This window comes from Platalea leucorodia (assembly GCF_965183815.1).
Source record: "Platalea leucorodia genome assembly, chromosome: 3".
NCBI classification, from domain to species: domain Eukaryota; kingdom Metazoa; phylum Chordata; class Aves; order Pelecaniformes; family Threskiornithidae; genus Platalea; species Platalea leucorodia.
This window is the reverse complement of record NC_138825.1, coordinates 26,575,884-26,601,968: the sequence shown is the minus strand read 5'-3', so window position 1 is coordinate 26,601,968 and position 26,085 is coordinate 26,575,884. Positions and strand designations below refer to the sequence as shown.

Sequence of the window (26,085 nt, the reverse complement as noted above, 5' to 3'; positions counted from 1 at the left end):
CCTGCCTCTTGTAAGACTTCCCAGACAGCAACCCCTCAAACAGTCTCCTCCCTCTACAATGACTGGGTTTAAGAAGTGAGCTGCAACTTTTTTTCTTTCAGATGCATGTATTAAGTAGTGCTGATGAGCTGTAATAATATATATACACCAGCCAAATACTGGAAGTTGCTATTAAAATGTCAGAAAAAAAATCTCTGGATATTCCTGCCAATTCCTTCACATTAAAAGATACAGACTTGGTATTACACTCAGTTCTGTGTAACTAGCCGAAGTGTTTACCGATGTCCTGTAAGCCTAACATTAGAATCTATGTGCTTCAAAAAAAGAAAGTACAGAAAGTACTAGTCAAAGAGCTCTTAGTGTCCCCGGCTACCCAAGTTTGTGGAGCTTGCTGCAACAGGTTTGTAAACAGAAGTGAAAAGATCAGGTAGAAGTTCTTATATTAAAAGCACAACTCCAAATTTGAACAGAGTTGCCTCTGCTGAATTAAGTTCAAATTTGCCCCAGATAATTTAAAAAGCAACAAATTGGCATCTGGGACTTTCTAGGAGGTTAAAATTATAGGTCTTTCAAAAAAAAAAAAAAAAAAAAAAAGTGTCCAAGAAAAACTGCAATACCATTGACCAGGATAGAGTCACTTCTGGGAATTAAAACCGTGAGTATGCTGTTCTTTGCTGTTGCTGCTGTGATGGCGGCTGTCCTTGCTGTTGCTGAAGACGAACCTGCTGGGAGTATGGATCCTCAAGAGATTTAACAAATATAGTTGTTTTAGGCCCAGTTTTCCAGACAATACCATTTGAATCTATTACAGAGGACTCTACTGTGATGTTGTGGGTGCCAAGTATCACAAAGTTTAACAGAAACTGAGTGCTGAAGTAGTCGTTGTGTGGTTCCACCCTCTGCTCCATTTCATTGGTCATGTTGTCAATAGGAATCTGAGAACACATGGAAGGTTAAAATGCCGTTTTATATAAACCTGTTAAAATAAGTTTTCTGCTCTCCGTTTGAAGGAGAGAAAAAAAAAAAGAAAAATCTTTGTCCTCAATTTTCCTAAATCAATGCATGTGCATGTTTGAGCCAGCTTGACATGCTTTTTCATCAATGAGTTATTTTTGTATCTATTCACAGAAGCAAGGTAGGTAACAAGTCTTTTTCTCCCTGTGGTTCTAGCCCTCCACAGAGTAATATGAGTCAGACAAACATTACACACTTCCTAGTCCTGTTCTTCTTTTAGAAGCAACTGACTTTTTTTTTAATCGTTTCCCTCTCAAAAAAAACCCCAAACAACAAAACAAACAAAAAGCAACCACCAAACCCACCAAAACAAGCCTTTCACTAAATGTCACGCGTTAGCAGAACCTGAACTTCAGACATGGAATCTTTGATGAAACTATTGACTTGAATTTAATATGTATCTACTCAGGTGCTATTTAAGTTGGACAGCCTGTCCTCCCGATTTCCATAAACCAAAACCACCCCAAAACTCTTAAAATGAGGATAAAGAAGTTCTAGAGACTATGTGGTAGAGAATAATCTACTCCTGCCTTTTTCCCCTGTGGAGTTTCATATGATACATACCTAGGTTGAATTTTCCTGATCTCAAGCAGATTCCTAATGACTTGTTCTGAATATCACAAAGCCTCTTTTGTTTGGAAGAAAAGCTGTTACTAAAAAGGCATCAGCATACAGCAGACTTAAAAATTACAGATTCCTTCCATGTACTATGCCTGCCTCTGGCCAGTGCTTGAATGTCAACTGTCAAGAGTGAAAGGATTACAGAAGAATCCATCCATTTCAACATGAAAATTCTGCTAACCAGAACCAAACAAAAGAGCAGGAAAATACAGCAAGAAAGCTTAAGACTCCTCCTGGCTCTATTCCATCCATACCTTGTAGTCTTGTCCAGATTTGCTCTGCAGCACTGAAGAGACATTTAGACAGACGGATTGGATTTTACGGAAAAGGCCTGGTTTAGATCCATGCTGAACCACTCCTTCCACCTTTAGGGCCAATTGCTGATTGTTCTGTACTGCAATAGGTTCTGCTGGGTTCCTCGGAGATGGGGACAGAGCAAGCTGAAACACAGGAAAACAGACCAAAATGTAATTTTATGCCTCCAGAAAAGCAAACACAATTCAAGGATGAAACAGAACACCTTCTTACAGAAAAATTTCCAAGGAGGGGTTTGGTAGGGAAAAAAACAGCAAATGGAAATGCAGAACTTATATCTGAGACTCGTTACTATAATAATTAATAAGCATCATCAGCAATATCAGATCCGGTCTTTGCATCAGTTTCATTAATTGCACTTCTTCAAAAGAAATGGAAAAAAATCTTCTACAAAATAGCCACAGGTAAGTATATCACACTGAACAAAGTAGTGAAATGCAGTAAGAGTAAATACTAAAAAATCTTAAGGTTTTCACTTTTCCCAGAAAAAGGGGAGTACTTGAGTTCAAAAAAACACCAAAAAACACCAAAAAACACCAAAAAACACCAAAAAACACCAAAAAACACCAAAAAACACCAAAAAACACCAAAAAACACCAAAAAACACCAAAAAACACCAAAAAACACCAAAAAACACCAAAAAACACCAAAAAACACCAAAAAACCCACACCCTCCTCCCTGAAGCCATTCTTACTCAGTCAGCTGATAAATATCACAATTTTTCTTCCAAGATAATAAACATTGATTTTTAAAGGAAAAGGAAAAACAATACAAATTTATAAAAGTTGCCTTCCCAGGACTAAAACATTATTTAGCTTTTCAGACTCAGAATCAACAAAAATTCCAATTAGATTTTATATTTAAGGCTTTGCAATCAAAGACCTGAATCCTACTTGCCTAAGTCACGGCCTAGTGGTTCTTAATGATCATATGTACATATTATTCAAGTAATTCCTAACAGATAAACCCAGATGCTATTTGCAGTTAAGTATCTTAACTAAAAATGCTGGAGCTTTGTGCCTTCAGTAAGGATTTTCTTATTAAGTAAAGACTCTATAAAGAGAAATTTTAGGCCACATTTGAGCAGTACTTACCTTAATGCTTGTGGACTGCAGCTTTTGAAAAAAGTACCTTTGAAATGAAAGGGGTACCTTCAACAATGCAATGACAGCATTGCACAGACAAGCTGTATGCTGTAAGAAACAGAGCCAAAACAAATGAGAAAAAAAAAAATCTTTCATAGCATAGGAAAAAGACATGCACTTGAGGTACTGAAACTGCAGTAATTTCCACTAGAAGTCCAGAAATACATTGATACAGTCATAGGATAACAGCCACTATGATGACAGTGGCTACGTTCAGCCTCTCTGTTTAAGTTCTTCCCTTTATGAAGAAGGAGGCCAAGAAAAAGAAAAACCCAAATCATTTCAGTCCTAGTGTTAAAGTCAGCAGAGCAGGATCTGCTCGAAACACTCATATACAAAACTCTAACACATAAGCTCTCAAATAAACAATTCCCTCCAAGCAAACAAGACTTGCATCTACCACAACTTTATGCGGCGCAATAATTAAGTTTTATGCCTCTTGCCTACTCTTCCTTTCCCCACTGCACTGTATTGGTCCTTCTGGCTCATAAGCAAAGGCAGCGCGACTGCAGTCAACAAACTGCACTGGTATGGAGCCAGTGACAACTAAGTTTACAGGGTTTACTTTTGTTATGTTTTGCACAAATCATTCTTCTATGCAATTTTGAATCTGTAAGGATTGTTGAATTTGGAAACAAGGCAAACAGACACTAGCCATGATAGATGAACTACCTTGTTCCCATCAACATGCACTTCAGCTTTATGATGTTCACTAACAGTAAAAGACAAAACCATACTAGCCCTGTAAAGGAGCTCGCTATCAGCTCACTGTTTGCATTCAGCACACTTTACATTGTGTTCTCTGATGACCTGCGTTGATAAGAGAAACGCTATACTCACAAAACACAGCATTAACTGCCAACAGCTCAGATACTGAAGTAAGGCTAGAGCTGGACCCTCCAGCACTGTGTGTGGTAGGGGAAGAATTCCTTCATGACAACAGCACGAACAAAGAGAATGTGCTTCAGTATTTGAATGCAAGTGTGGCGAGAGATCTGACAGAGACTTGACACTACTTTTGGTTCTCGTATCAGCATCTGCTATATTCTTAGTATTAGAATTTTTAAAACACTATCTTTAATCAGACCAGTAAGGTTTCAGATGTCTTAGCAAAACCTTTTTTGAAGTCTTTTTGAAGTAGTGAGTCTCTGTAGAGACCATTTGTGCCAGTAAGGGGTTATGATAATTAACCAAGCGTGCTCTTCAGTTTCTTGACCACCATAGATACACAGAGTTGCCAAGTTTTTGGAACCTTTGTCTACAGAATATACATTTAAAACTGTTACTTGCCAAGTAAGACACAGGAGCATACTTCCTGTTGAGGGATTCTACTTCTTCCAGTACGTGATTAAATACAGACATCATCCTTCTTTCATATTCACTCTCAACATGTGCTGTTCCATTCGAGCTATATTCCTGGAAACTAAAAAAATAAAAAAACTTTTCATCATTTCTAACATACTTTCTTCATCATAGCTCACTCCCAAACAGGCCCAACAAGACCATCCTCTGTTACAACTTGAAATCCATTAAGAAATAACTGTCTTTCAAACTCTTTACTCTGTTTGTTTATTATTTTTCCACTATAACACCTGCCCTTTACATTTAAACCCTTTCTTAACTACAGCTTATCCACCACTTTCTGTCCCCCACCCTCTCTCACCTGAAGCAGTTACAGTTCTAATAGACTCAGCACGCTTAATTCCCCTGGCTTTTATTTAGCCTGCAGTGTTTATAATGTTTTAAAAAGTCTCACAACTCAAGGAAAAGGAAGAATGCCAGTCAGAGTTAAGACTGAATCTGGAAGTTTACAATCTCATGTTTGGAATACAATTCCATCTCCTAGACACCTAATGTTTTGAAGTCCACAGCTTCATACTTTTTACAAGAATGATTAATACATCTTCTAAGCAATGCTTAATTCATAATGAGTGAGTACAGCAGTGACTTAGGATGTTCACTTTTATTTCCAGTTATAAAATCACACATTTAAAGAGATGTTCATCCACATTATCTTCCATTTAATCTCAGCCTGGGAGTTTTAAAGAGTGATTCAATTCATAAGTACTTCAACGTGATTTTCTAGTAGGTATAAGTTCATTGTTAAAAAAGAGCCAGAGGTGATGGATTTACATTAGAAGTTTAAACTAATTTAGTGCATATATTTTCAGGACTCTGAAGGAAACTAACGTATGCTTACAAGTGCGAACAGTAGGCATGGGAGCTAACACAGAATGACACAGTTAAAATAGACGGCTAAAGAGGAGATTAAAAGTTGGTTTTTATTTTAATGCAAGTCTGTATTTAGGACAAGTCCAGTATAGTGCACTCAAGAGCAAAATCAGTATAAAATGCAGAACCCGAAACACAGTCCGTAGCCTGACAGGTATAGCACAGCAGCAACAGGTCCTCAAGCCTGCCCTTAGTAGAATTAGAAGGGTCTACTGAGAAACTTTCTGAGCATTCTTTGAATTCCTCGGCTTAAAGCCCCAAGGACTTAGAAATAAATAGCAAAGGAGTAGAAAGTTAACTATCAAACCTACCTTGCAGATTCTGGATCCAAAATCAGAGCTTCTATCGCATGTGAAATCAACAGGCAGCTCTGCTGTTGTCTGATATGAATACTAAGGGGTTAAAAGACTTACAAAGTTGGCACCTAAAACAAGAAATGCAGTATATCTGCTGGCATTTTCCCTTATTTCTCTAGCTTTTGTGAAGTAATCCTACAGTCATTACTCCTTTAGTAAACATAGAGCAAGAACTATGAAAATCCCAAGTTTTATGCTGTTGCAATTTTTGTGTCATAACTTGTTCATAAAGTAATTCCAAACAATAGTATGGCAATGTTTATTTCCAAATAGGTTTTAAGCAATTGGTACCTAATTTTTATGTTACTAACTGCTTCAAAATGACTTTGTGCCAGTCTTCATACAAAAGAGCATTGTTAAGCTTCATGCTGTCCACGTGAGAAGGAAAGTGGACAAATTCTAAGATTTTAAAAGGATACAGTTCTACATTCCTTAGAGTTGCTGAGTCTGCATCAAAAGATGACTGATACAGATCTCCATACCGTGTAGCCAGGTTTCGGAACTCCTCCATTGAGTGTTTCATCTACAGAGACAATGTTACGAATTAAAAAAAAAAAAAAAAAAAAAAAAAAAAACACCAAAGCAAAGCAAAACAAACAAAACCCCACACATCCAGAAAACCACTGCACTCTAACATGCAACACTGAAGGAATAAGACAACATACTCTGGCAAAATATATAAAGTTCTTGCTTCTTCACACAGATAAAAATCACTGAAGTGACAGAGTATTATCCACACGTTAAACAGATATTTTTCCTGTAACACAGCACCAACATACCCTCCTTGAGTTAAAAATAAAGCAAAACAAAAAACCCCCACCAACAACCTCCCCCATCCCTTACTGGTAAATCAGTACCACTGTCCTTCAAAGACCACCCACTGATTCCTTCTTGCAGACTATGTGCATTTTAGAAGCAGACTTGTCTTGGTGTTCTGTATGGTATCAAGTCAGCTGCCAACACTCACCAAAAGGAACTGCAGTACGATCCTAAGGTTTATATTCTTCCTTAGAGTAATCACAGTATCTGAGGTGTTTCAAAACAAGGTGTGAAAAGTCTTGCTGCAAGTTTGAGTGTATTGAGTGGCTTACTACATGTATATCCATGGAAGCTGTGCATGTGAATGTGTGAGAAAAACATATGTACATGCTCAACTTCAAAATATGGCCTGCTACAGGCAGACATTTTTATAGCTACAGGTGAAAACCAAGGCCCACTATTTACAAAACTCTTCATTACCACTTTTCATTTCTTTCATCAGGTATGTTTGCCGAGAAGCAAAATTCATACCAGAGTCATAAATGCAACAGCACAAGAGTGGAACAAGAACACGTGCCTGGTTAGAGATGCGTCCACACCTTTGGAGATCATTTCCTGACGTCATAGCAATCGTTGTGGCAATAGCTGGCGGTGGACTTGTTTTTAGGCTGTTGCAGGTACAAATAAGTTGAGAAAAAGCTTGCAGAAGGTCAATCCTGAGTTTCACAAATCCACACTGAAAGCTCAGAGGATTAAGTGGCGTACTAGCAGCCTGAAACACAATAATAGGAATGTTGGCAATCCAGGTCAAAAGCAAACATGATAAAATAACTTTGCAATGTCACTGAACTGTCTCATCAAACAACTGAACCCTTCAGTTCAATTCTAAAAGCTGCTTTTTTAAAACTACATTTAACAGATTTCCTCAATTTAAATCATACTGAATATGAAGGACACAGAAGTTAGGTAATTACTAAGCCATATTTCAAGCATATCACCCTTGTAACAAATGTGACTTAAGCTGTTACAATGCTATTAGGCACCTATTTCCTCTTCTTCCAAGGCCAAGCCATCAGGCTTCAAATGACATTAGTCCAGACAGTCCTTACCATAAGAGAGAGCACACTGAACTGGAAGGCAAACAGAAACACAAAGGACTGAAAAAGTGATTCTCTGCATCAGCCAAAAAAGAAAGAATTGGTTAACGTTACCTGCAGCAAGAGGAAGAGGTGATAACCTTTGCTTTTTTTGAACTGTGAAATGGACAGGAACATTACGAAGGCACGGAACCTTGCATTTGATGAAGGCAGAGACACAGTTCAGTGACAACTAAGAACAGTAAATAACAAAACCGCAGGAGGGTGGACTTGCTGCTATTATTTAGAAAACATGGCTCTGTGAAACTGTGCTCCCTAAGAGCTTATCTGACTTGTATAAGCATCTGTGACAGCTTAGGACACCCAGGAGGGGGTAAATTGCAGCGCTCAAGATTTGATACTGATTAAGTCAAAAATACACTACTTATTTTTCTTATACTCTTGGATTTTGAGAAAAGTACACTTTTTTCTTTAGGGGGGAAAAAAAGCCATCTGCAAAACAAAGCACTGGGACCTTATCTTACTCAGAGAATGGATGTATGTTAAACTTATGCATGTCTTTTCCAGTGCTTCTTATTCCTCAACAGAAAAGGTCACTCTGGAAGCAAGAAGTTATAACCCATCCCAAAACCTCACTAAGAATCATTTCTTTGCTGGCAGGAAAGCACAAAACATCACGTCATCTGAGTCTGTATCTCGTGAGTCAACTGCAACCACTGCAAACTATCGAGCTAGATTTCAACCGAAGAAATAAGACTATTTCATCACTTGAGCCATTCAGCCCCTCTTATCTACCATTTTGCTTTCCCTTCTCCAAGGGCATAATAAAAATCCCTTTTGAATGGAAATTGTTCAGTTTATTCTGCAAGGGTGGTTTCAGAAAACCCTCTGTGGAAGAGATCTCGCTGCACTGTAATTGCTCTCCAGAGACTATATGCTTTTATAGAGAGTAAAGTAACAGTACTTATATCAGAAAATCCAGACATTTTTAGCTGCAAAAATTGGACTCGATTCTTGTAAATGGAAATACAAGCTTGTCTTATTAATACTGCAATTTACCTTATCTGCTACCCATATAGCCATGGGCAATAAATGAGTTACAATTCATTTTTGAAAATGACAGGAAGAGTTCTTTGGCTCAGCCAAGTTCTTCAAACACCACCACTTGTTATCAACATACTTGGAGTTAGTGCTACTTAATCAATGGTTATATTAGTGCTTTGTTCAAGTTCTGTATCTTCTCTAGATTCCCAGCAGTGAAAAATAAGCACAATGCTTCCAATGAGATGCATGTTCTGTGCCAGAAAGAGCAGGACCTACTCAAAACCTTTGCTAACTACACAAGCAAGTACACAGTGAGACAGACGGGGACTGCGGCTGATACACTCTGGCAAGTCTCTGCCCTCCCTCCCCACACCTCTCATCCGTAAAGTAATGGGACTTTTTTTCCTCAAGTGGACTAACTCACATGAAAGAACATTTTGCATACAGCAATGCAAGACAGAGAGTTGCATGTATATCAAGAAGGAACTGAGAAATTTTCTGACAAGATGAGACACTGTCTGAATAGGTTCATCTTTGCTAAACTGGGCTGACCGAACATCTGCAACAGATACACCGGCACAGTGTCTTCCAGCTACAAAGTGGACAGCTACACAGGGTTCATCATACGCACTAATGGTCTGCAGTACCAACAGTGCTGAGTCATGCTCTACTCCGAAACAGCGGCAACAGTAAAGCTGAAGTCAGAGGGAAGAGGCAGCAAAGTCTTCAGAAGTAAAGCTATCGTGCACTTTACAGCACTTTGCTCCCCTTTGAGAGGTTGAGTTCTGTAGATGCAAGCAGTGAGTGGCTCTTTTTACAGCTGATACACTCAAGCATAGTTAGGATTTGTCTAGAGCAATGCAACAAGCCAGCAACAGCTAGCAGTAAAACCCAACTTCCTCTTCTCTAGCCCTCCAAAACCTGTACTTATTCCTCTGGACCACAACAACCCACAAGAGGTGCTTTTCTGGGTGCAATACCTAATGTGCAACATGCAGGAAGTGAAGTCAGCAGAGGTGATGAGGACAGGAATCCAACAGAAAAAACAAACTCTAGGGAAAGGCTAACTAAATTACTGAATCACAGAATGACCTATTTAAGCAAGTTATTTTCCTGCCTGTATTAAATATTAACATCTGATCAGATGAGGTCTGCCCTGAATGTCTTCTAGACATTAGAGAAATCTTAACATGTTGAATTAAAAGCCTTATTCATTCAGCCAACAAGTTAAAGACAAATACTGCAGGAACAACGGAGCTTTCTCTCAGAGGACAAACGTGTAAAATTTACATCCTTCCTGCTTATTCAGGGATAGTTTATTAATAAACAGTAATATCTGAACTTCATTAAACACTAATACCTGAATTGTCGTGACAGTGATAGTTCAAGTAATTGCAAAAAAAAAAAAAAAAAAAAAAAAAACAACACAAAAAAACCCAAAACACACCAAACCAAAAACAAAAAAACAAACCAACAACAAAAAAACAAAACAAAGCATCTTCATTCAAAAGACATACAGAAAACTGTATGTAAAGATTTCTTCATGGAAACTAAAATATGAAAGAAAGTATTGTGTGAAGCTGAATTATCTTTTGTTAAGAAGCAACTTCACAGTAAGAACTGAAGGTCCATATTCATTAATGCTTTTTTTGTTTACATTCACAGACGACATCACACACAGAGATTCTTGCTATTTTCACCACTTCAGAGAAGCAGAAAGTATTTGCATAAAAGCAAGTACCATCTGAATTCTGCTGACTTGATGAGATTGAATTGTCGCCCCTCCTCTTACTAAATTGGTGTTGCCTTGTTGTTAGGATTCCATAGGATCACATTGTCAAACACAAGGCAACATGAACTCAGCAGGAGGGAGGAAGACAATTTAAATCCTGCTCCATATCTTGAGAAGATAACAGCCAATTTAGACAAATTCCCAGGCTTGACTATTATAATAGTGTTTATTCAGCCAAGGAGTGGAGAATTTTAAGTACTGTAACTTTAAAAAAGATCTGTCACATATCATATGATTTGACCAAGGCAGGAAGGGGGACGGGGCAGAGAAGGAAAAAGAAAACTAGCTCATAACACTTAGCTGAGCTACAGGATCTTCTCTCTGAAGATGCAGTGTGTTACAACTGGCTCTTCCCTGCAGTCTTCTCAAAAAGAAAGTCTGGCAGATGTCAGACATCTTTAAAAACTTTTCAGAGTTTTAAGAACAGAAACCAAACAGACCTGCTGCAGTATACAGAAACATCATCACTAAAGTAGAAGATCTGTGCTAACCGTCAGTGACGCTATTCCTTTGTGATAGGATTTTAAAGCTTCAGCAATGCAAGAAAGCGCTGAGCTATAGTTGTCCTCCTGCAAACCTGTCAGACACTGTTCTGCATGGGAGAACTCCTTCAAGCTGTTCAGCCAGAAGTAGAAGTGTTCTGAAGCCACCTGAGTCAGCAGGCTTTGATACAGTTCTCTGGCCATGTCATGGTTGCCCTGTAATGACAAGAAAGTTTCTAAGAGAGGACAGGAAAGAAGGCTGTGGGTTTCTACGAAACAAATACAAATAAGAGCACAGTAACATCTCCAGAACTACTTTTACTTTAAAAATAGTGAAACTTCTTCCAATCATTTGATCATGACAATCCTAACAATAAAAGCACAAATGCTTATGTTATGGAAATATCAGCCTGTATAAGGTATAGTACTTATTTACACAAGATAATTTGACACGATGAGAAACAAATCAAAATTTACTTTTATTTTTTACTGAAAACCTATCTTCCCTCCCCACAGAAACACTGGGTTTAAAACTATCAAATGAGCCCAGAGCTAAAAATCAAAAATCCTGACTGATTTACCAAAACAGTGCTATGCTCTGTCCTCTTCTCTGCAATATGTGCTTTACCTGTTTAAAATTACCCCAGCACCTCGTACTAGGGTTTCTACATAATTCTAATCTCAGCTGTGACTTTACTGAAGGGAAAAGGGAAACAGCATCTTTTTCTTCCTTTTCTTCACATTGAAGAAAGAGAAGCACAAATCAGGATGGCCTATATCACCTTCTAAAGAACAGCTGGACAATGTAGATTAGGCATGTGCTCAAGAAAGTATCAGGTCATTACTTTCTTCCTTCTCAAACACTTCAAAAAGACAAGTGAAAAGCCATCCTGATGGGATGACTTCCCTAAATGGCATATATCTGAATCAGCATTCCAGTGAATTAAGAGGAAATTTTTCTTTTTTGTGTCGTCGTGTGTCCCCCCCCCCCCAAGTCCTACCATTTTCCTTACTTTCTTTTTCCAGTTCAAAGAAATCACTAGCATCCTTCCAACCACACCAAACCATTTTCCTCCAGTTATTTTCACTTACCATTCTGGAAGCCTGCCTGGCTATCCTGTAGGCTGTCCATCCATTGGAGGCATTCTCAAGCTGCTGCTTGATAACAGTTTTGATTTCTGAAGATAAAGCTTTCTGACTGGAAACAAATATCACTGTGGCAAGTGAAACCTAATAAAGAGTGGAGGGGTGAGGAAGAAGGTTATATTTCAGGAACTAAACAAAACAAGAAAAAAAAAAAAAAAAGCAGCCCATTCTGTTTCCTAAACTACCAGAAATTATCTGCTTGATTTTGGACTCAAAACTACATAGAAGATTACATATACATTTTAACTGAGGAACTTTTCTCAGTCATGTATCTTTTAAGTAGTTATGGCAACCCACGTATTTCTTGGAGATGAAAGTCACTTTCATTTAAAGAATCTTTATTGTGGTTTTTAACTGAGATATTTCAAATGCTCCAAATGAATTAATGGGAAGCTTGTAATTTCTTTCTTAAAATTCAAATTCATTTTCAAATAGATGTGGTAAAAGCATTTTTATCTCTTACAGTACATTAAGAGTCATGTGCGTCAGAGTACCATACATAAATTGAGCTAACTGCCATTTTGTTTTTCTATAAGCATTATTTCACAGGTACCCCAATAATTTCAATAGCTAGGTTTGTCCAAGCAGTGCCATCTGCTGGAAAATCTAATGGAATACACTGCAGAGTTCAGCTCCATCTGAGATGTGACTTTGACATTGAACACTGACATGCATAGTCAAAAGTTAAAGCAAAACTAAAAATAAGGCTATAGACTGGCACATCAACTTGAACGTAACAAATGGTTTAGCTGCCTTTTTAAATAAAATCCATCCACAGTAGTTTATATAGACTTTATCCATCCCGGGCTATTCACCAAGAGGAGGTCTTACCAAGAGTTCCTGTTTTTTATCTGTGGTAGATCGTCCAATCAATTTATAGAGGTCCATTAGGTCTCCTAGCATCCCATCTGCTAAGACAGGCAGCTGCATGGCAATAGCTGCTAAACAGTGGCACATGAGAATCCTAGCAGCGTCCTGGGCACTGTGCAACTGGGTCAGCAGGGATTCAACTACCGACTGGCTCAGGTGAGGACGGCACTTGACCAGCTTCACCATGCAAGTTAACGTGATCTGCAATTCACACAATCAACAGGTACAATAAACACAACATCTACTTAAAAATAAAAAAGCCAGACACGCTTATCTGCAAGTATGATTGCAGAAATATAGAAGATGTGGTATTTTCAGAACCATGTACTCTATAAAAGATGAGATTTTTCTAAGAGCCCAAGCCTCTGTCCCTGAGCTCACAGCACAAAAACATATCACCAAATTACTGGCAGCAGCTTATGAAGTGGGAAAACAAAAATAATAGTTTAAGTGTTGTAATCATGTACATTGCATCCCCATCTCCAAAAAGCAGGGTTCTTTCCAAGATTCCTTTGTCCTACAGAGACACCTCCAGCCCATGTTCAAGTTCATGTTATATTACACCTGTTCCACTGAGAGGAATGCATTTTTTCCCCCCCTTCAACAATCAACTTACTCTAGAGCCGAGAGGAGTTGCACTATAGTTGTGCTCAATTTCTCTACTGCTCTGAACGCTGATTATGGTCAAAACATAGAAAAAAAATCTTCATTTCCTTCCAGTATGTTATGCTTCCACCAGAAAGGATCTGGTACACACTAGCCTTTCTGTTATACAAGCTATTACTGTAACTTACAGCTGTGCTAGGGAAAGACAACAATACTGTCACCTTTAAGGTTGCCTGAGCTCCTGGACTGTCATCTTGACTACAAAGAACAAGAAGAGATTCTAAGCCAAAAACTGCATCTTGCTCCAAAGGCAGAAGATCTAAGAAAAGAAAAACAAAGTTAGTTCTCTGTTATGTTTTCTGACCATAACTGGTGTAATGCTTGCACTGGTGTTGCAGTCATGACAGATTAAGTATCTTTCTAATACTTCTGCGTTACCTTATTTTGATTAGAAACAATCCTGCCATTCCATGTCCAAGGTAACTATTCAGCAGTCACATCAACTGTGACATTTGTACTCTGGACTAAAACTTCCAGATGCCTTGTTATTCATTTGCAACAGACTTTGTGCTAAGAGTTTTCAAAGGTTGACAGATAATTCACTAGTCTTACACAAAGGTAAGACAAGCATTTATTTAGCAAGAGTTCTACTGTGCCCATTAATTTTCTCTAAATTAGACAAAGATGGAATTGTCCCAACCATTCATAAAATCACACAGAATATTTTCTATGAGACTATAGTCCCCATTCTCCCTAACCAGCATGAAGGATCAGACAGATTTACGGACAGGTTCACAGACAAGACCAGTTAATACATGTTAAGTGCACAAGCCTGGCTGTAAACAAACACATTTCATTGTCCTTGCTCTCATTTACCTTTTTCCTGACAAGAGGCTGATATATTAGTCAGAATTCTCACACCATGAGCTGCAATGCCACGGTTATTATGGTAACAGCACTCCTGTGCCAGTTTTACTAAATCAAATGATCTCACAGTTGTAGCTGCTGTTCCTAAATAAAGACAATGCAAACAGGACATAAAACAGAACAGTCCATAATTACACCACAGATCTTTTCATAGTTACTGCTTCAAATATGCATTTCTGCACAAAATCTATATTGACTTAGGATTAATTTTTTTTCCATATGTTTAAAGGACAGGATGAAAACATATCTTTCTCTCTCTCTCCACACAGAGGCTCCCCCTCCATTCCTGAACACTATATAAGCTAGACACACATGAGAAAGAATACTTGGGTCTGAAGGCTGATGTTTCAGGGACTCAGAGAAATATTGCCTGAAGAAATATTATATCTGATTAAAAAAAGCTGGTGAGAATATTAATTATTAAGACATGCCAGAATGACTGAAGAGCATTTACCTCCATTTTCTCAATTTCTGCAGCCCATGTAGTTGGGCTCTAATGCTCATTAGGGCAGTCTGGCTTTCAAGAAGAAAAAAGAAAACAGTATGATCACCATTTTAAGAACAAGATACCTTGAATCACTTTAAAATGTCTACTTTGTTTCTCCAGAATATAGTCATAAGGCAGAAAGGTTCAACTGGTCCTGAAGCAGGTCAGTCCCACAAGGGTGGCACAGCTTCACTGTGCCAGGGTAACATGCTAGCCCACTCTCACACGATTAAGTCTCCATGTTACTCAAAAACTATGCAAATCCACGGTTTTAAAGCACCTTAAGCAGAACGCAGGTCAGCCATTTGAGAGGCATTACGTTTCTTCATAAAATGAAGAAAAGTTGAAGATCAAAGGTAAAAAACCCTTTCATATAGCATATTACCCACAAAACCCAGAACAAAATCTTAGACCGTGACTATTCATGGGTATACAGTATCCCATTGTAAGTTTACATACAATGAACAGTCTGACTTTCAGCTAGTATTCTGAAGTTCAAAAATAATTTAAGAATATGCTACGAGCGTTTAGATGAAACTGATTATCAGTAAATAGCCAACCCATTAGAAATGCCAAAGATAATCATCTAAGCTAATTTTCTTACCTGGAGTACTGCTGAAGTACTGTTTAATGGCAATGGTCCCTGATAACGTGGAAAGAACAGACAGCATGCCCAGTTTCAAGCTGTCATAAGGAGTGTGAAGAGCAGATTCACAGAGTGCCTGAAGATACAGAGGGAAGGAAGTTCCATGAGCTATCTGTATTAAACATTTAGTTGCACTCATCTGAAAAGTTTTGCGAGTCAAGATTTTTCCACAGAAAATACTACGCTGAAATCAAAAGTTAGAAGTTATGTTCTGAAGCATCTGTTTTAGCAGACCGAGGACATGGCTTGCAGAAAAGTGGTGGTGGGCCTCATATGCTAGGAAACACCAATTATAAGTCATTTATTAATTAAAAATCAGTGGCAAAAATATTATCAGGTCTCATTGATCAAATATCGCAAAAGATTTTAAGACAGTTCTCCAGTCTTAGAGATATACTGATTATTTTGCCTTATAACAATCTGCAGGGTTTTATGTAAGTATACATCTCTGAAGAGCAAAGTTTCAAGTGTCATTTACTTTAACAGCCCTGGTGTCCAACAGAATACAGTTTAAGTTTCTTGATAAACATCTTAAAGAGTATTTTATTTTTTAACTCATTTATAGTAGAGCTCCTGTCTTACTTTTGTGCCTTTTGCCAGATCTCCTCAGGCTTATCACATCTACATTGGAATAACTCTTAAAATTCACATTGTTCTCAGATTCATTATGCCAACACAGTCCACAACTTAGTAATTCACTGGTTTTGGAGGCTTTTTCAGTCAACATGAGAGAAAGCAATACAAGAGACAAATGGAAAATGTAAGTATGTTCTGCCTCAGAGAGTGCCAAAGCTGAATGATGCCATCCAGTAACTGAATAAAGAAAAACAACAACACAGAATCAGTTCCATAGAACCAATAAAAACCACAAATACTGTTCTTATCAGGCATACATATGTTCTTGTATGGTGTAAAGGTTAAATTTTAAATTAACTTGTAATTTGTACCAATGTAGTATTTTGCTAATCCACTGAATAGCATGGCATCAACAGACAGAAGAAGATACAATGATTAGAGTTGAAAATGAGTCTTGATGTCTCCCAGGACAGTGATGTTTTAGTCCAGTGCTATTAGATCACCACTTAACAGAGCATATTTGAAGCAGTAACTATGAAGAATGCCAGGAGCACAGAAGAATTAGCAGGATGGACTGCTGACTGCTTGTCACCTTCACAGTCAGTAGGAGGACTGCTCTAGGAATCAACAGCAACAGCTTCTAAAGCTGATGTCTGGATGTCAGTGAAGTCTCTGCAATTCAAAGACCAAGCCTCCTATCTGACCGACACAGACAGACCCAAAATGCTGAAGAAGTTAACACTGCTGAAACTCTTGTGGGTAAAAAGGTACAAGAAGCAGTTTTTGCCATGAGAAAAGGAGGGTCTGTTCCAGTCCCTGTTGTATAAACATTACAAAGCTGTTTAAACATATAAAAAAGAGTTGCCCAACTCAAAACATTGACTATATATTTCAGAAGTCAGAAAAACTCTCATTACTACTGCATTCCATTCAGCAAGCAGTAACAAGCTTCAGTCAATTAATTTTGTTCTAACCCAGTCACTGGTTTAGTTCTGACATCAGCGGAACTTTTTCCTATGCATTTCAACCATCAGGACACCTACTTTAGGACACTACATAACGATGAAAGCCGTGTTATCAATGTCTGTCACTTGTATCAAGATAAATTCCAACGAGGTGTAATGGTACAGAGTAGCATTTTGACTGCAAAGAATCCATAAACCATTAAAGGAATTCCTTAAAATTCCCAAAAGGAAATAAATTTCTGGTATTAATCCATTATGAAGAAGAAAGCAGTTCACTAAAATAAAAACCTCTGCACACTCCAAATCATTTTACCTAACAATTGGAGACCGAAATAAAGCATGTTTTGCTTTCACGTGATTATTAACAAAAATTCACATAGTTTCTCCTCCCAGCTGCCTTATGCTCCCAACAGCATGTAGAAAAAGTAGGTTCCAAGAGTAGTAAAAACAAAGAAAAAAGACCCAGAAAAGTAAAGCTATAAACCTGTGCCATGAAGTTCTTTAAATATTTACTTTCCCATTAGAACCTTAATCTAATCTGAAGTTATTTTCTATAGTCATTTCTTCCAGAAAAAGGGAAAGACAAGGACAAAAAACGTTCATATGCAACTGCAATTGGAAGAAAGCAGCAATACTATCGACAATATAACCGTTTCCCCAAATAACACAGACGCACTATAAACACCTTCTAGGGTCTCATTCATACAACAGGAGTCACAAGGATACTACTGAAAATGAGCCATTAATCCTAAGAAATAAAGTCAAAATTACATTTGTCCTTTCAAGTATACCTTGCTGGATGACACGCTTTCACAAATCCCAGAGAGACTCTCTGTTACATGAGAGCATTGATACATGCATTAATTGTAAGACTGATGCAAACATTCAGCTCTTGTGTCTATTATCTTAGACGAGATTTTCAGATGGAAAAGTTATTTCCGTACTGTAAAAAGGACTACTACAAGTCACATGCTTTTACTCAGTTATAATACTTCAACTTTTCATTATACTTGGCTACTCTGCTTCGCAGAGTAACTTAATTTTGGACATGGAGATGTACATTCTTACTTTCTTTGCCTCCCAAATAGGTGTTCTTCTGCAAGCAATTCTACAAATTGCAAAGTTTCATAATAAACTTTAGCTTAAAAATGTATAAACCTGAATATTTTCTCTGCTCCATGTATGTGGTGTCTTGTTGGCCAACAACTTTAAATCTTGGATTGCAAGCCTCTTCACAGCCTTCCTGGGGTCATTCTTCAAGTACTGCAACAAAAGCTGGATCTGCAACAAAGTAAATCCATTGTTTAAGAGAGAGATGCTACCAGAAGGAAGTCTTTTCAAAAGTCCTCGTGAAGAAATTTTGAGCATACTCAGCCAAAAATAACTTGCCTTATCTGTCTGACTGCTTGCCACATGAAAAAGACCCTACTTAGGCTGTGATGCCATGGCAAGTTAAAACAGTCTGACAGCCAGTTTCTACCATCCTGTTCTCCTTGTTCATGCACCCTTTTCTACGTCACCCTGCACACCTGAGAAGCCTTGAGACCTGTTTTGGCACTCACAGAAATACCATAAAACATCCCTGAGAAGCCCAGTAAACACTTTATATTGTTGTGATTATGCTGCTAGCAAGTATTCTGGGCATTTGATGCTAATTCAGGTGTCTGCATGATCTGCAGTTAACAGAGAGCAACACAGACATACCTTGTATGTCAAAAACAACCCCCAAAAAAACAAGCAAACAAAAACAACCGCTACCCGCCCCCTCCGAAGCATTTATCTCGAATTAAGTGACACTTAAATGCATATCCTTTTGTTGTGTTCATTTCCTGCAAATTTACAGAGACGGACTAGCCAGCACATGAAAAAGCATGAACATGCCAGCCATGGTCTTGCTCTCCAATCCCACCCTGGCTACATCACTTTTAAGTAGCACTGGCTGTTGTGCTGCAGAAGTACAGCCTAAAGCACTATGCTTACCACCATAAAAAAAAAAAAAAAGCACATCAAGTGTTCTAATGTTGTTTCAGTTGGCTTAGATTCAGTACTACCAAAAGCATCCTCTGAAATACAGAGCTCAGCCATACCAAAAAGAAGTTTCAGACAGATCAATGCTCTTAGTCTAATAGTAACAGACACCAGCCTTCCATAGCTGTACAGGATTGAAAGAAAAGCAAATAATTTTCATGACTACTTTACAAGGATTAGTTAGATGAATCTCAAATGTCACCGTGTTCAGACCTGCTGTATAAATCACATCCACAAAGCACATTATCAGAACATAAAAGCATTGTATTTTTCCATCACTGCTTTCCCACAACTTGGTTTATAGTCCTAAATTATAGCAACAAATTCAAATTCCTCAGAGTTCTTCAAGAAATACATTTTTAAATGCACTCTATGCTATTGAAATATTCATTTGCTTGCATGCACGGAAGGCAAAAGGCATACCCACGACCCAAGAGAATATACAGCAGTGAAAAGTGAAGCCTGGGTTCTACAGGTAAGATGAAACATTTTCAGTAAGTCAAGAAGTTTGCTTTCCTAAATGCTGATTGATCCTGGCTGATTTCAATCCCAGTTCATTTAAAGAAAGAAAGGTTACAATCTGTAAAGAAGGGTCCCTGTGTTTGATGGGGTTATCTGGAAATGGGACCAGAAAGGGAAAAAAATATGAAAGCAGCAGCAGTTTTCAGGGTATTCTTTCTCTACAGCACATAGGAACAACCATCCTAGCATATCCATCACGATTTATTTTCGGCATCAACTAGAATCTGAGGTTTTTTAAGTGTACTTTAAATTGAAGGAATGAATTAGGAAGAATCACCTGTTTAGGAATGTCAACCAAAGAAGAAGCAGCAAGTAGAGTAAAGGTGTGCAGAGTAACAATGACCATCTTGGTAGAGGGATACGACGTCACCAGCTGCTGAAGCAGCTGCCGGGAGCTGGAGGCCAGGCTCGCATCATGATGCATGTGCTGTAGAATAGGGATCAACTTCAATTTCAAGTCCACAGGTGTGGCTAAACCTGCAACAAGGAAGAGAGACATAGGCAGAGTGTTAGTCCTTTGTACTGGCTTTTGGCAGTACTGAGGCACACAATTTGTCTGCACTGCAACCACTGCTGAATGCAGATTGTGCAGACACTTGCGTTAGCTTCAAATAACTCATCTACTAGCTAGGAGCATAACCACAGTGGTATCAAGCACTTTCACGGTTCTTTGAGCAGGTTGCTCCTTGTTTCATAGCAGGTAACACACATATTAACTCATCTGAAGCAAACTGTGATAGCTTATGTAAGTTCATTCATCATACTATAGGTGAGCTTTTGTTCTTTAGCAAACAGGTGTTTTGAAAACTTAGATTTTAAGAGGACACAAGAGCCAAACGTTAGATTATTGGTTAGCTAATTTAATTTAAAAACCGGAATCATTTGAGGATAAGGGTAACAGTATTCTGATATCTGATATTCACATATGGATAATAAAGAATTCTCAAAGAAATTAAGAGCTTTTCCCTTTATCATTCAATATACATATGTACCTTGAATCATCTCACTGATTTTATTACATATTCCTGCAGCAAAATCCCTGTAAAGAAAAGACAAAGTACCAGGTGAAATGAAAAAATCAAGAAATAATTAAAATTAAAAAACAACTGAGCTACCAAACATTGCATTTTAACAATAAAAAATTTTACAAGAGTGCTGGCCAAGATCTAAGTCATTTTAGAACTCCTGCACATGGGCATGATCAAATGATAAAATGGAACCTTTCAAAAACACATCAAACTGACAAGCAGCAGTACATTTAGTTGCCTAATATAACTTCTGTAAAATAATCCTGATTAAAGCTTGATTTGCAATCCCATATTTATGAGCTTTCCATTAGTATTTTAGGAAAAAAAAAAAAAAAAAGAAATAGTTTTCTGTTAAACTTGTATTCAAATTTCTTTACAATACTGTTGTTGCACATAGTTAAATGTTTTGCTATAAATGACATGGCTAGCACTACAGAAGAAAATATTAAATTTTGTGAATGCCAGTGTCAATGGAGTTTCCATTCTCTGCAATATGAAAAAATGAAAAAAATAACATCTTACTTTGACTGTGCAGAAAAGTTGGCAGCAGCAAATATAGCAGCTTCAACTTCCACATTATCGTGGGAATCCAAACTCTGACGAATACTGTGATGTGCATTCTTCCTTTCTGGAATAATAGATGCCATGCTACCCAACATCCTACAGAAACAAATCACAGCAAAATCAGGAAAAACAATGATCATGAAGAAACACAAGATGAAACCAAACAGAAATGTAGAAGGACTGTTAAAAGACTCATTTTTTATATAAATATGTACTCTTTCATGTCTATGACAGACAAATGCTAAAAGTAGGCATATAATTAAAAGGTAACAGATTTTGTCATGTGGCTTATGTCAATGGTTTAATAAAAATTAACTATATTTTGGTACCTTTTAGCTTGAAATGAGCACAGTGAGGAACTTATCAAGAATTCTTATAAAATTAAGAGTGCACTACGGCACTAGGAACATTAAGCATTCTCCAGATGCTTTTATGTTCAAGTTCCGATATCAATACAACAGCTTTAATGCTAAAATGTACTGATGCCTATTTTCAGACACACATGAAGTACACATCATGGGATTTAAAATCAGAAATACTGTAGTCTAGGGGGATGAAAAAAGCATTTAGAGAACTGTTTCCACCGTCCTCCCAATTAAGACTGCAGAAATAAGTGACAATGTTTGAACAGTCATAAATGTTAACCACATGCTAAGAAAGCAAAGTTTCTAGAAACTTTGTGTTACCATGATCAAGCAAGCAAATGTCTGACTTTCATCATTTGTTTCTAAGATCATTTGCTGATCTGAGATAAAAGTTATTATTGGGAATAGTGTAATACCTTTTATGTAACTTCTAAAAAGGGAACAAATCAAAGTATCTGTACTTTTGCTAAGAATATCTCAAAGATATTTTTCAGACATATTTACCATAATGCAATTAAAAGAAGAATGAATGCAGGATTTGCACTGATTTTAGCAAGAGTTCTATGTAAATATTTACACACAGTTATCTAGCAATAAAATTCCTGCCCAGACACAAAGTTTTGTTTTAGCAGATCTTTCTTTCAGCATGTTTTTCCTTGCTGATGCTACTTAAGGAGGGCAAAAACCAATCAACTGAAGATTTTCATACTGCTGAACCAACAGCCATTTTAACCTTTCCCTTGATGCGTCCTATAAATTGATTCGTAATTTAAGTATTTTTGCAAACTGAGCAGATTCCTGGGACTTCTAGCAGTATGTCAAGATAGCCCTTGATACCAGTCAACAAATGTAATCTTATGTTAGAATACTAAAGCGGAACTACAAGAAAACATATAGATATACTGTACTCACACATTTCTGAGACATTAGAGCATCAAAGCATAATCTTAAATTAAAAAAAAAAAAACAAAAGAAAGAAATGGATGCATGAGTTAAACCCCTGTTAATGCCTCTCATCTTTCAATAGTGAAATCAGTAACAGTTCTAGATGGACAGAAGAAAAAATACAAAAGGAAAGAGTGCTTTCTTCACATTGGAATTCACTTGCACAGAAGATGCAGTCAAGATGGTCATGTTGGGTAGTGTTAGAGATACAGACACCAAAACAGCAGGACAACAACATTAAAGATAGCTTAATTTTTTTTTTTTTTCCTCCATTTGATTCCTAGGAAGGCCAAAGCAATCAATAATACAAGGGCAGTCCCTCAGAAGTCATTATCAGGGACAAACAAGCAGTAAACTTCTAGCACAACAATAAATGCAAAACAGGTGCAAGCATAACAAGGCTCACATAAGTAAGTTTTACTTACAAGTTAACAAAAACTATTTTGACACATAGAGGAAACACCTTCCTTTTGGTCGTGGTCAAAATGTGTCCTGGTTTCAGCTGGGAGAGAATTAATTTTCTTTCTAGCAGCTAGTACAGTGCTGTGTTTTGGATTTAGTTTTTAGTTCATGAGATTTAGTTTTTAGATTATGAGAATAATGTTGATAACACACCGATGTTTTAGTTGCTGTTGGGCAGTGCTTACACCAGTCAAGGACTTTTCAGCTTCCCATGCTCTGCCAGGTGCACAAGAAGCTGGCAGGGGGCACAGCCAGGACAGCCGACCCAGACTGGCCCAAGGGCTGTTCCATACCATATAACATCATGTTCAGTATATAAACTGGGGGAGTTGGCCGGGGGGCAGCGATCGCTGCTCAGGGACTGGCTGGGCGTTGGTTGGCAGGTGATGAGCAGTTGCATAACTTGTTTTTCCTGGGTTTTGCTCCTCTCTCTCTTGTTGTTTTCCTTTTCATTACAATTTTTTTAATTATTATTATTTTATTTCAATTATTAAACTGTTCTTATCTCAACGCACAAGTTTCCTTATTTTTGCTCTTCAGATTCTCTCCCCCATCCCACCGGGGCAGGGAGGGTGAGCGAGTGGCTGTGTGCTGCTTGGTTGCCGACTGGGGGTAAACCATGACAGTATGTTATATGCAACATATCATACGTTGCATATAGCTACATATATCTAAGTTATACATACAACAGTTTTGTTTTCCTTTTCTTGAGAACACAAAATTTCAATGCTGCAAATTCCATTTTGCCTGGAGCCATCCACTCAATTCTTACCAGCATAAATGGCTAATAACTTTATTCTTCTGATCACAGATCCTTATTGTTCACCCCCTTTAAGAAGATGTCTTTGCTTTTATCTCTGTGACCAATGTAGAAGACACCTCCTACATTTCATTCATGGTAGTCGCAGATTTTGTTACTCCAGACTAGCACACTAATAATTATCTAGAGATTTCAGATAAATTAGGTTCATTTATGTAATACATACCGAAGTGTAATTGCTCGAGCAACTGGATCATTGCTATGAATTACTGAGAAAACTCTTTTCACAAACTCATCCACATTTAGGATCTTCTCTAAGTGCTTCTCACTTTGCTGAGTAACTTTCAGAACACACAGCCTCAGGAAGTTGTTTCTATTAGAAGACACAGACATTTCTTTATCAGGCTGTTTTACAGTAAAAATTCAAACACTTTAAACATGCAATTATTAAAAAAAAACCAAAACCTTCTGAGACTAACTTAAAACAAGAAAAGGTCTATGCTTTAGAAATGGTGTATTTAAGTAGACTGATATAGTTAAAAAGAGACTATTAACACACTACTGTTTTATTTTCTAGTACAGGTAGTGTCAAATTTAGGCCCAATTCCAGGGAAATGAACCTGTTAACACAAGTGAGAAGGAGTGTAAGCAGACGCCTGTTTTGTTCACACTTAGGTATCTAATTCTGCCAGAAAAGCATGTCCAGGACTAAGACAGAAAAGTATAATTGCCATTGCCAGGTGTGAGCGAATTTCTTCTCCCTCCTGGAGCCAACAGTGAAGATTCCACAACAGCAACAGATAACTCTGTAAGCTATTAGAAAGCAGCTCCAATTTCATCACATGCATCATTTAGACATCAGGCACTTGGAAAAGCTATACTTCAGGCCTTGTTATTAACATTCCTTAGAGACAGAATTTGCATATATAATCATTCATCTATTTATTAATTATGAATTTGAACATGCCTATGGAGCAGAACTTACACTGGTGAACTTGAACCGGTCAGTCAGCAAGTGAGTCCTCAAATCAGGACAGATGGAAAGGAACTGTGTCACTGATCACTCACAGCCACTTAAGCCCGCTAAAGACGGGGAAAGCAAGCTTCACTCAAGCACAACTTGTCCTCAGTTGAGCAGGTACCGCTGCGGTATTATCAGGCAAGGCAGAAAAACCCCACGACTGCCCAGGCTCCGATGCAGCCACGCTCCAAGATACAGCGCATTGCTACGGATCAGAGATTTGAATGGCGAGAAACCGACTGATGCTACTTACCCCACCCTGAAAACATCAGCTAGCTTTAGGAAAGCTGAATTGATGAGAATGGGGAAAGGGTATTTCTGGAAGAGCCTAGGAAAACGAACGACGGCTTCACACTGCTCCCCGAGTTTGCCAGACCTGAGGCCTAAACAAGAGGACAACGATTACTGGGGAAACCGATGCTCCTTCCACACCAGGCCCCTCCTCCGCCCCCCGCTCGCGGTACAGCGGTACAAAACACAGCCCCCCTCCCCCCCGCCCCCCGAACGGGACGGGACGGGACGGGACCGCCCCCCATGGCGCGGCGGCGGGCAGAGCGCGGGCGCACGGGGCAGGCAGCCCCAGCCCGCCCTCACCTTTGTCCAGCTCCATCAGGGCGGAGTTGGCGTCCAGCTCCTGCTCGCCGTAGCCCGCATCGGCCAGGAAGGACTTGGCGCTGGCAGCCATGCCGACCCCCTCACCGCCGCTCCCCGGCCCGCCCAGCCCCGCCCCGGCCGCCACGCACGCGCAGCCGCCCTCCCGCCGCCTCAGCCCGGGGGCGGCCCCACCATCGCCGCGCGACTCGTGCGCAGGCGCGAGGCCGGCGGCAGCCACTGGCGGCGGCTGCACCCCGGTGAACAACGGGAGCGTGGGTGCGGCCTGGAGGCCCTGCCCCTCTGCGCCACCCAATCAGAGAGAGAGGGCGAGGCGCAGCGGGCTCCTGCTGCCCAATGAGAGGCCGAGGCGCGTTTGGCGGGTAAGTCGGTGGCGGGAGCTGGCGCCACGAGCCGGGTCCGCGCGCGCCGGGTTGTTCTTGGCCATGCTATGCCGCGCGCTGCTCCGCCGCGCCTCAGCCGCGCCGCCCCGTGAGTACCGCGGCCGCGCCGCTCCCCGCACCGCACCGCCCCGCACCGCGCCGCCGCTGCCTCTGCCCCCTGAGCCCGGGCCGCCCGCTGCCGCAGCAGTGGTCTCGGAGCCCGGGTTAGACCCCCCCCAACGGCGGAGCGGGCGGCTCGGGCGCCTTCACAGCCGCTGTGGGGGCCGCGGGGCTCCTCGCCTCCGAGTCTGTGGTGTCTGGTGCCGTTACGGTCC

General features: G+C 39.3%; 1 protein-coding gene across 1 annotated transcript; it reads right to left on the bottom strand.

Moving 5' to 3' along the window:
• Nucleotides 1-647: 647 nt before the first annotated feature.
• INTS7 (integrator complex subunit 7) lies at nucleotides 648-25,481 on the bottom strand (the record flags this gene model as incomplete). Its single annotated transcript, XM_082305793.1, has 20 exons — nucleotides 25,371-25,481; nucleotides 25,030-25,159; nucleotides 23,982-24,128; nucleotides 21,182-21,319; nucleotides 20,624-20,670; nucleotides 19,909-20,108; nucleotides 18,240-18,362; nucleotides 15,499-15,616; nucleotides 14,357-14,491; nucleotides 13,702-13,799; nucleotides 12,836-13,075; nucleotides 11,951-12,088; nucleotides 10,868-11,074; nucleotides 7,021-7,215; nucleotides 6,104-6,207; nucleotides 5,640-5,708; nucleotides 4,387-4,519; nucleotides 3,046-3,144; nucleotides 1,890-2,075; nucleotides 648-935 (listed from the first exon to the last, which is right to left on the bottom strand). Exons 1-20 carry the CDS (start codon nucleotides 25,459-25,461, stop codon nucleotides 648-650), a joined length of 2,886 nt encoding a protein of 961 aa, XP_082161919.1. The 5' UTR covers nucleotides 25,462-25,481.
• Between the last annotated feature and the right edge of the window lie 604 nt (nucleotides 25,482-26,085).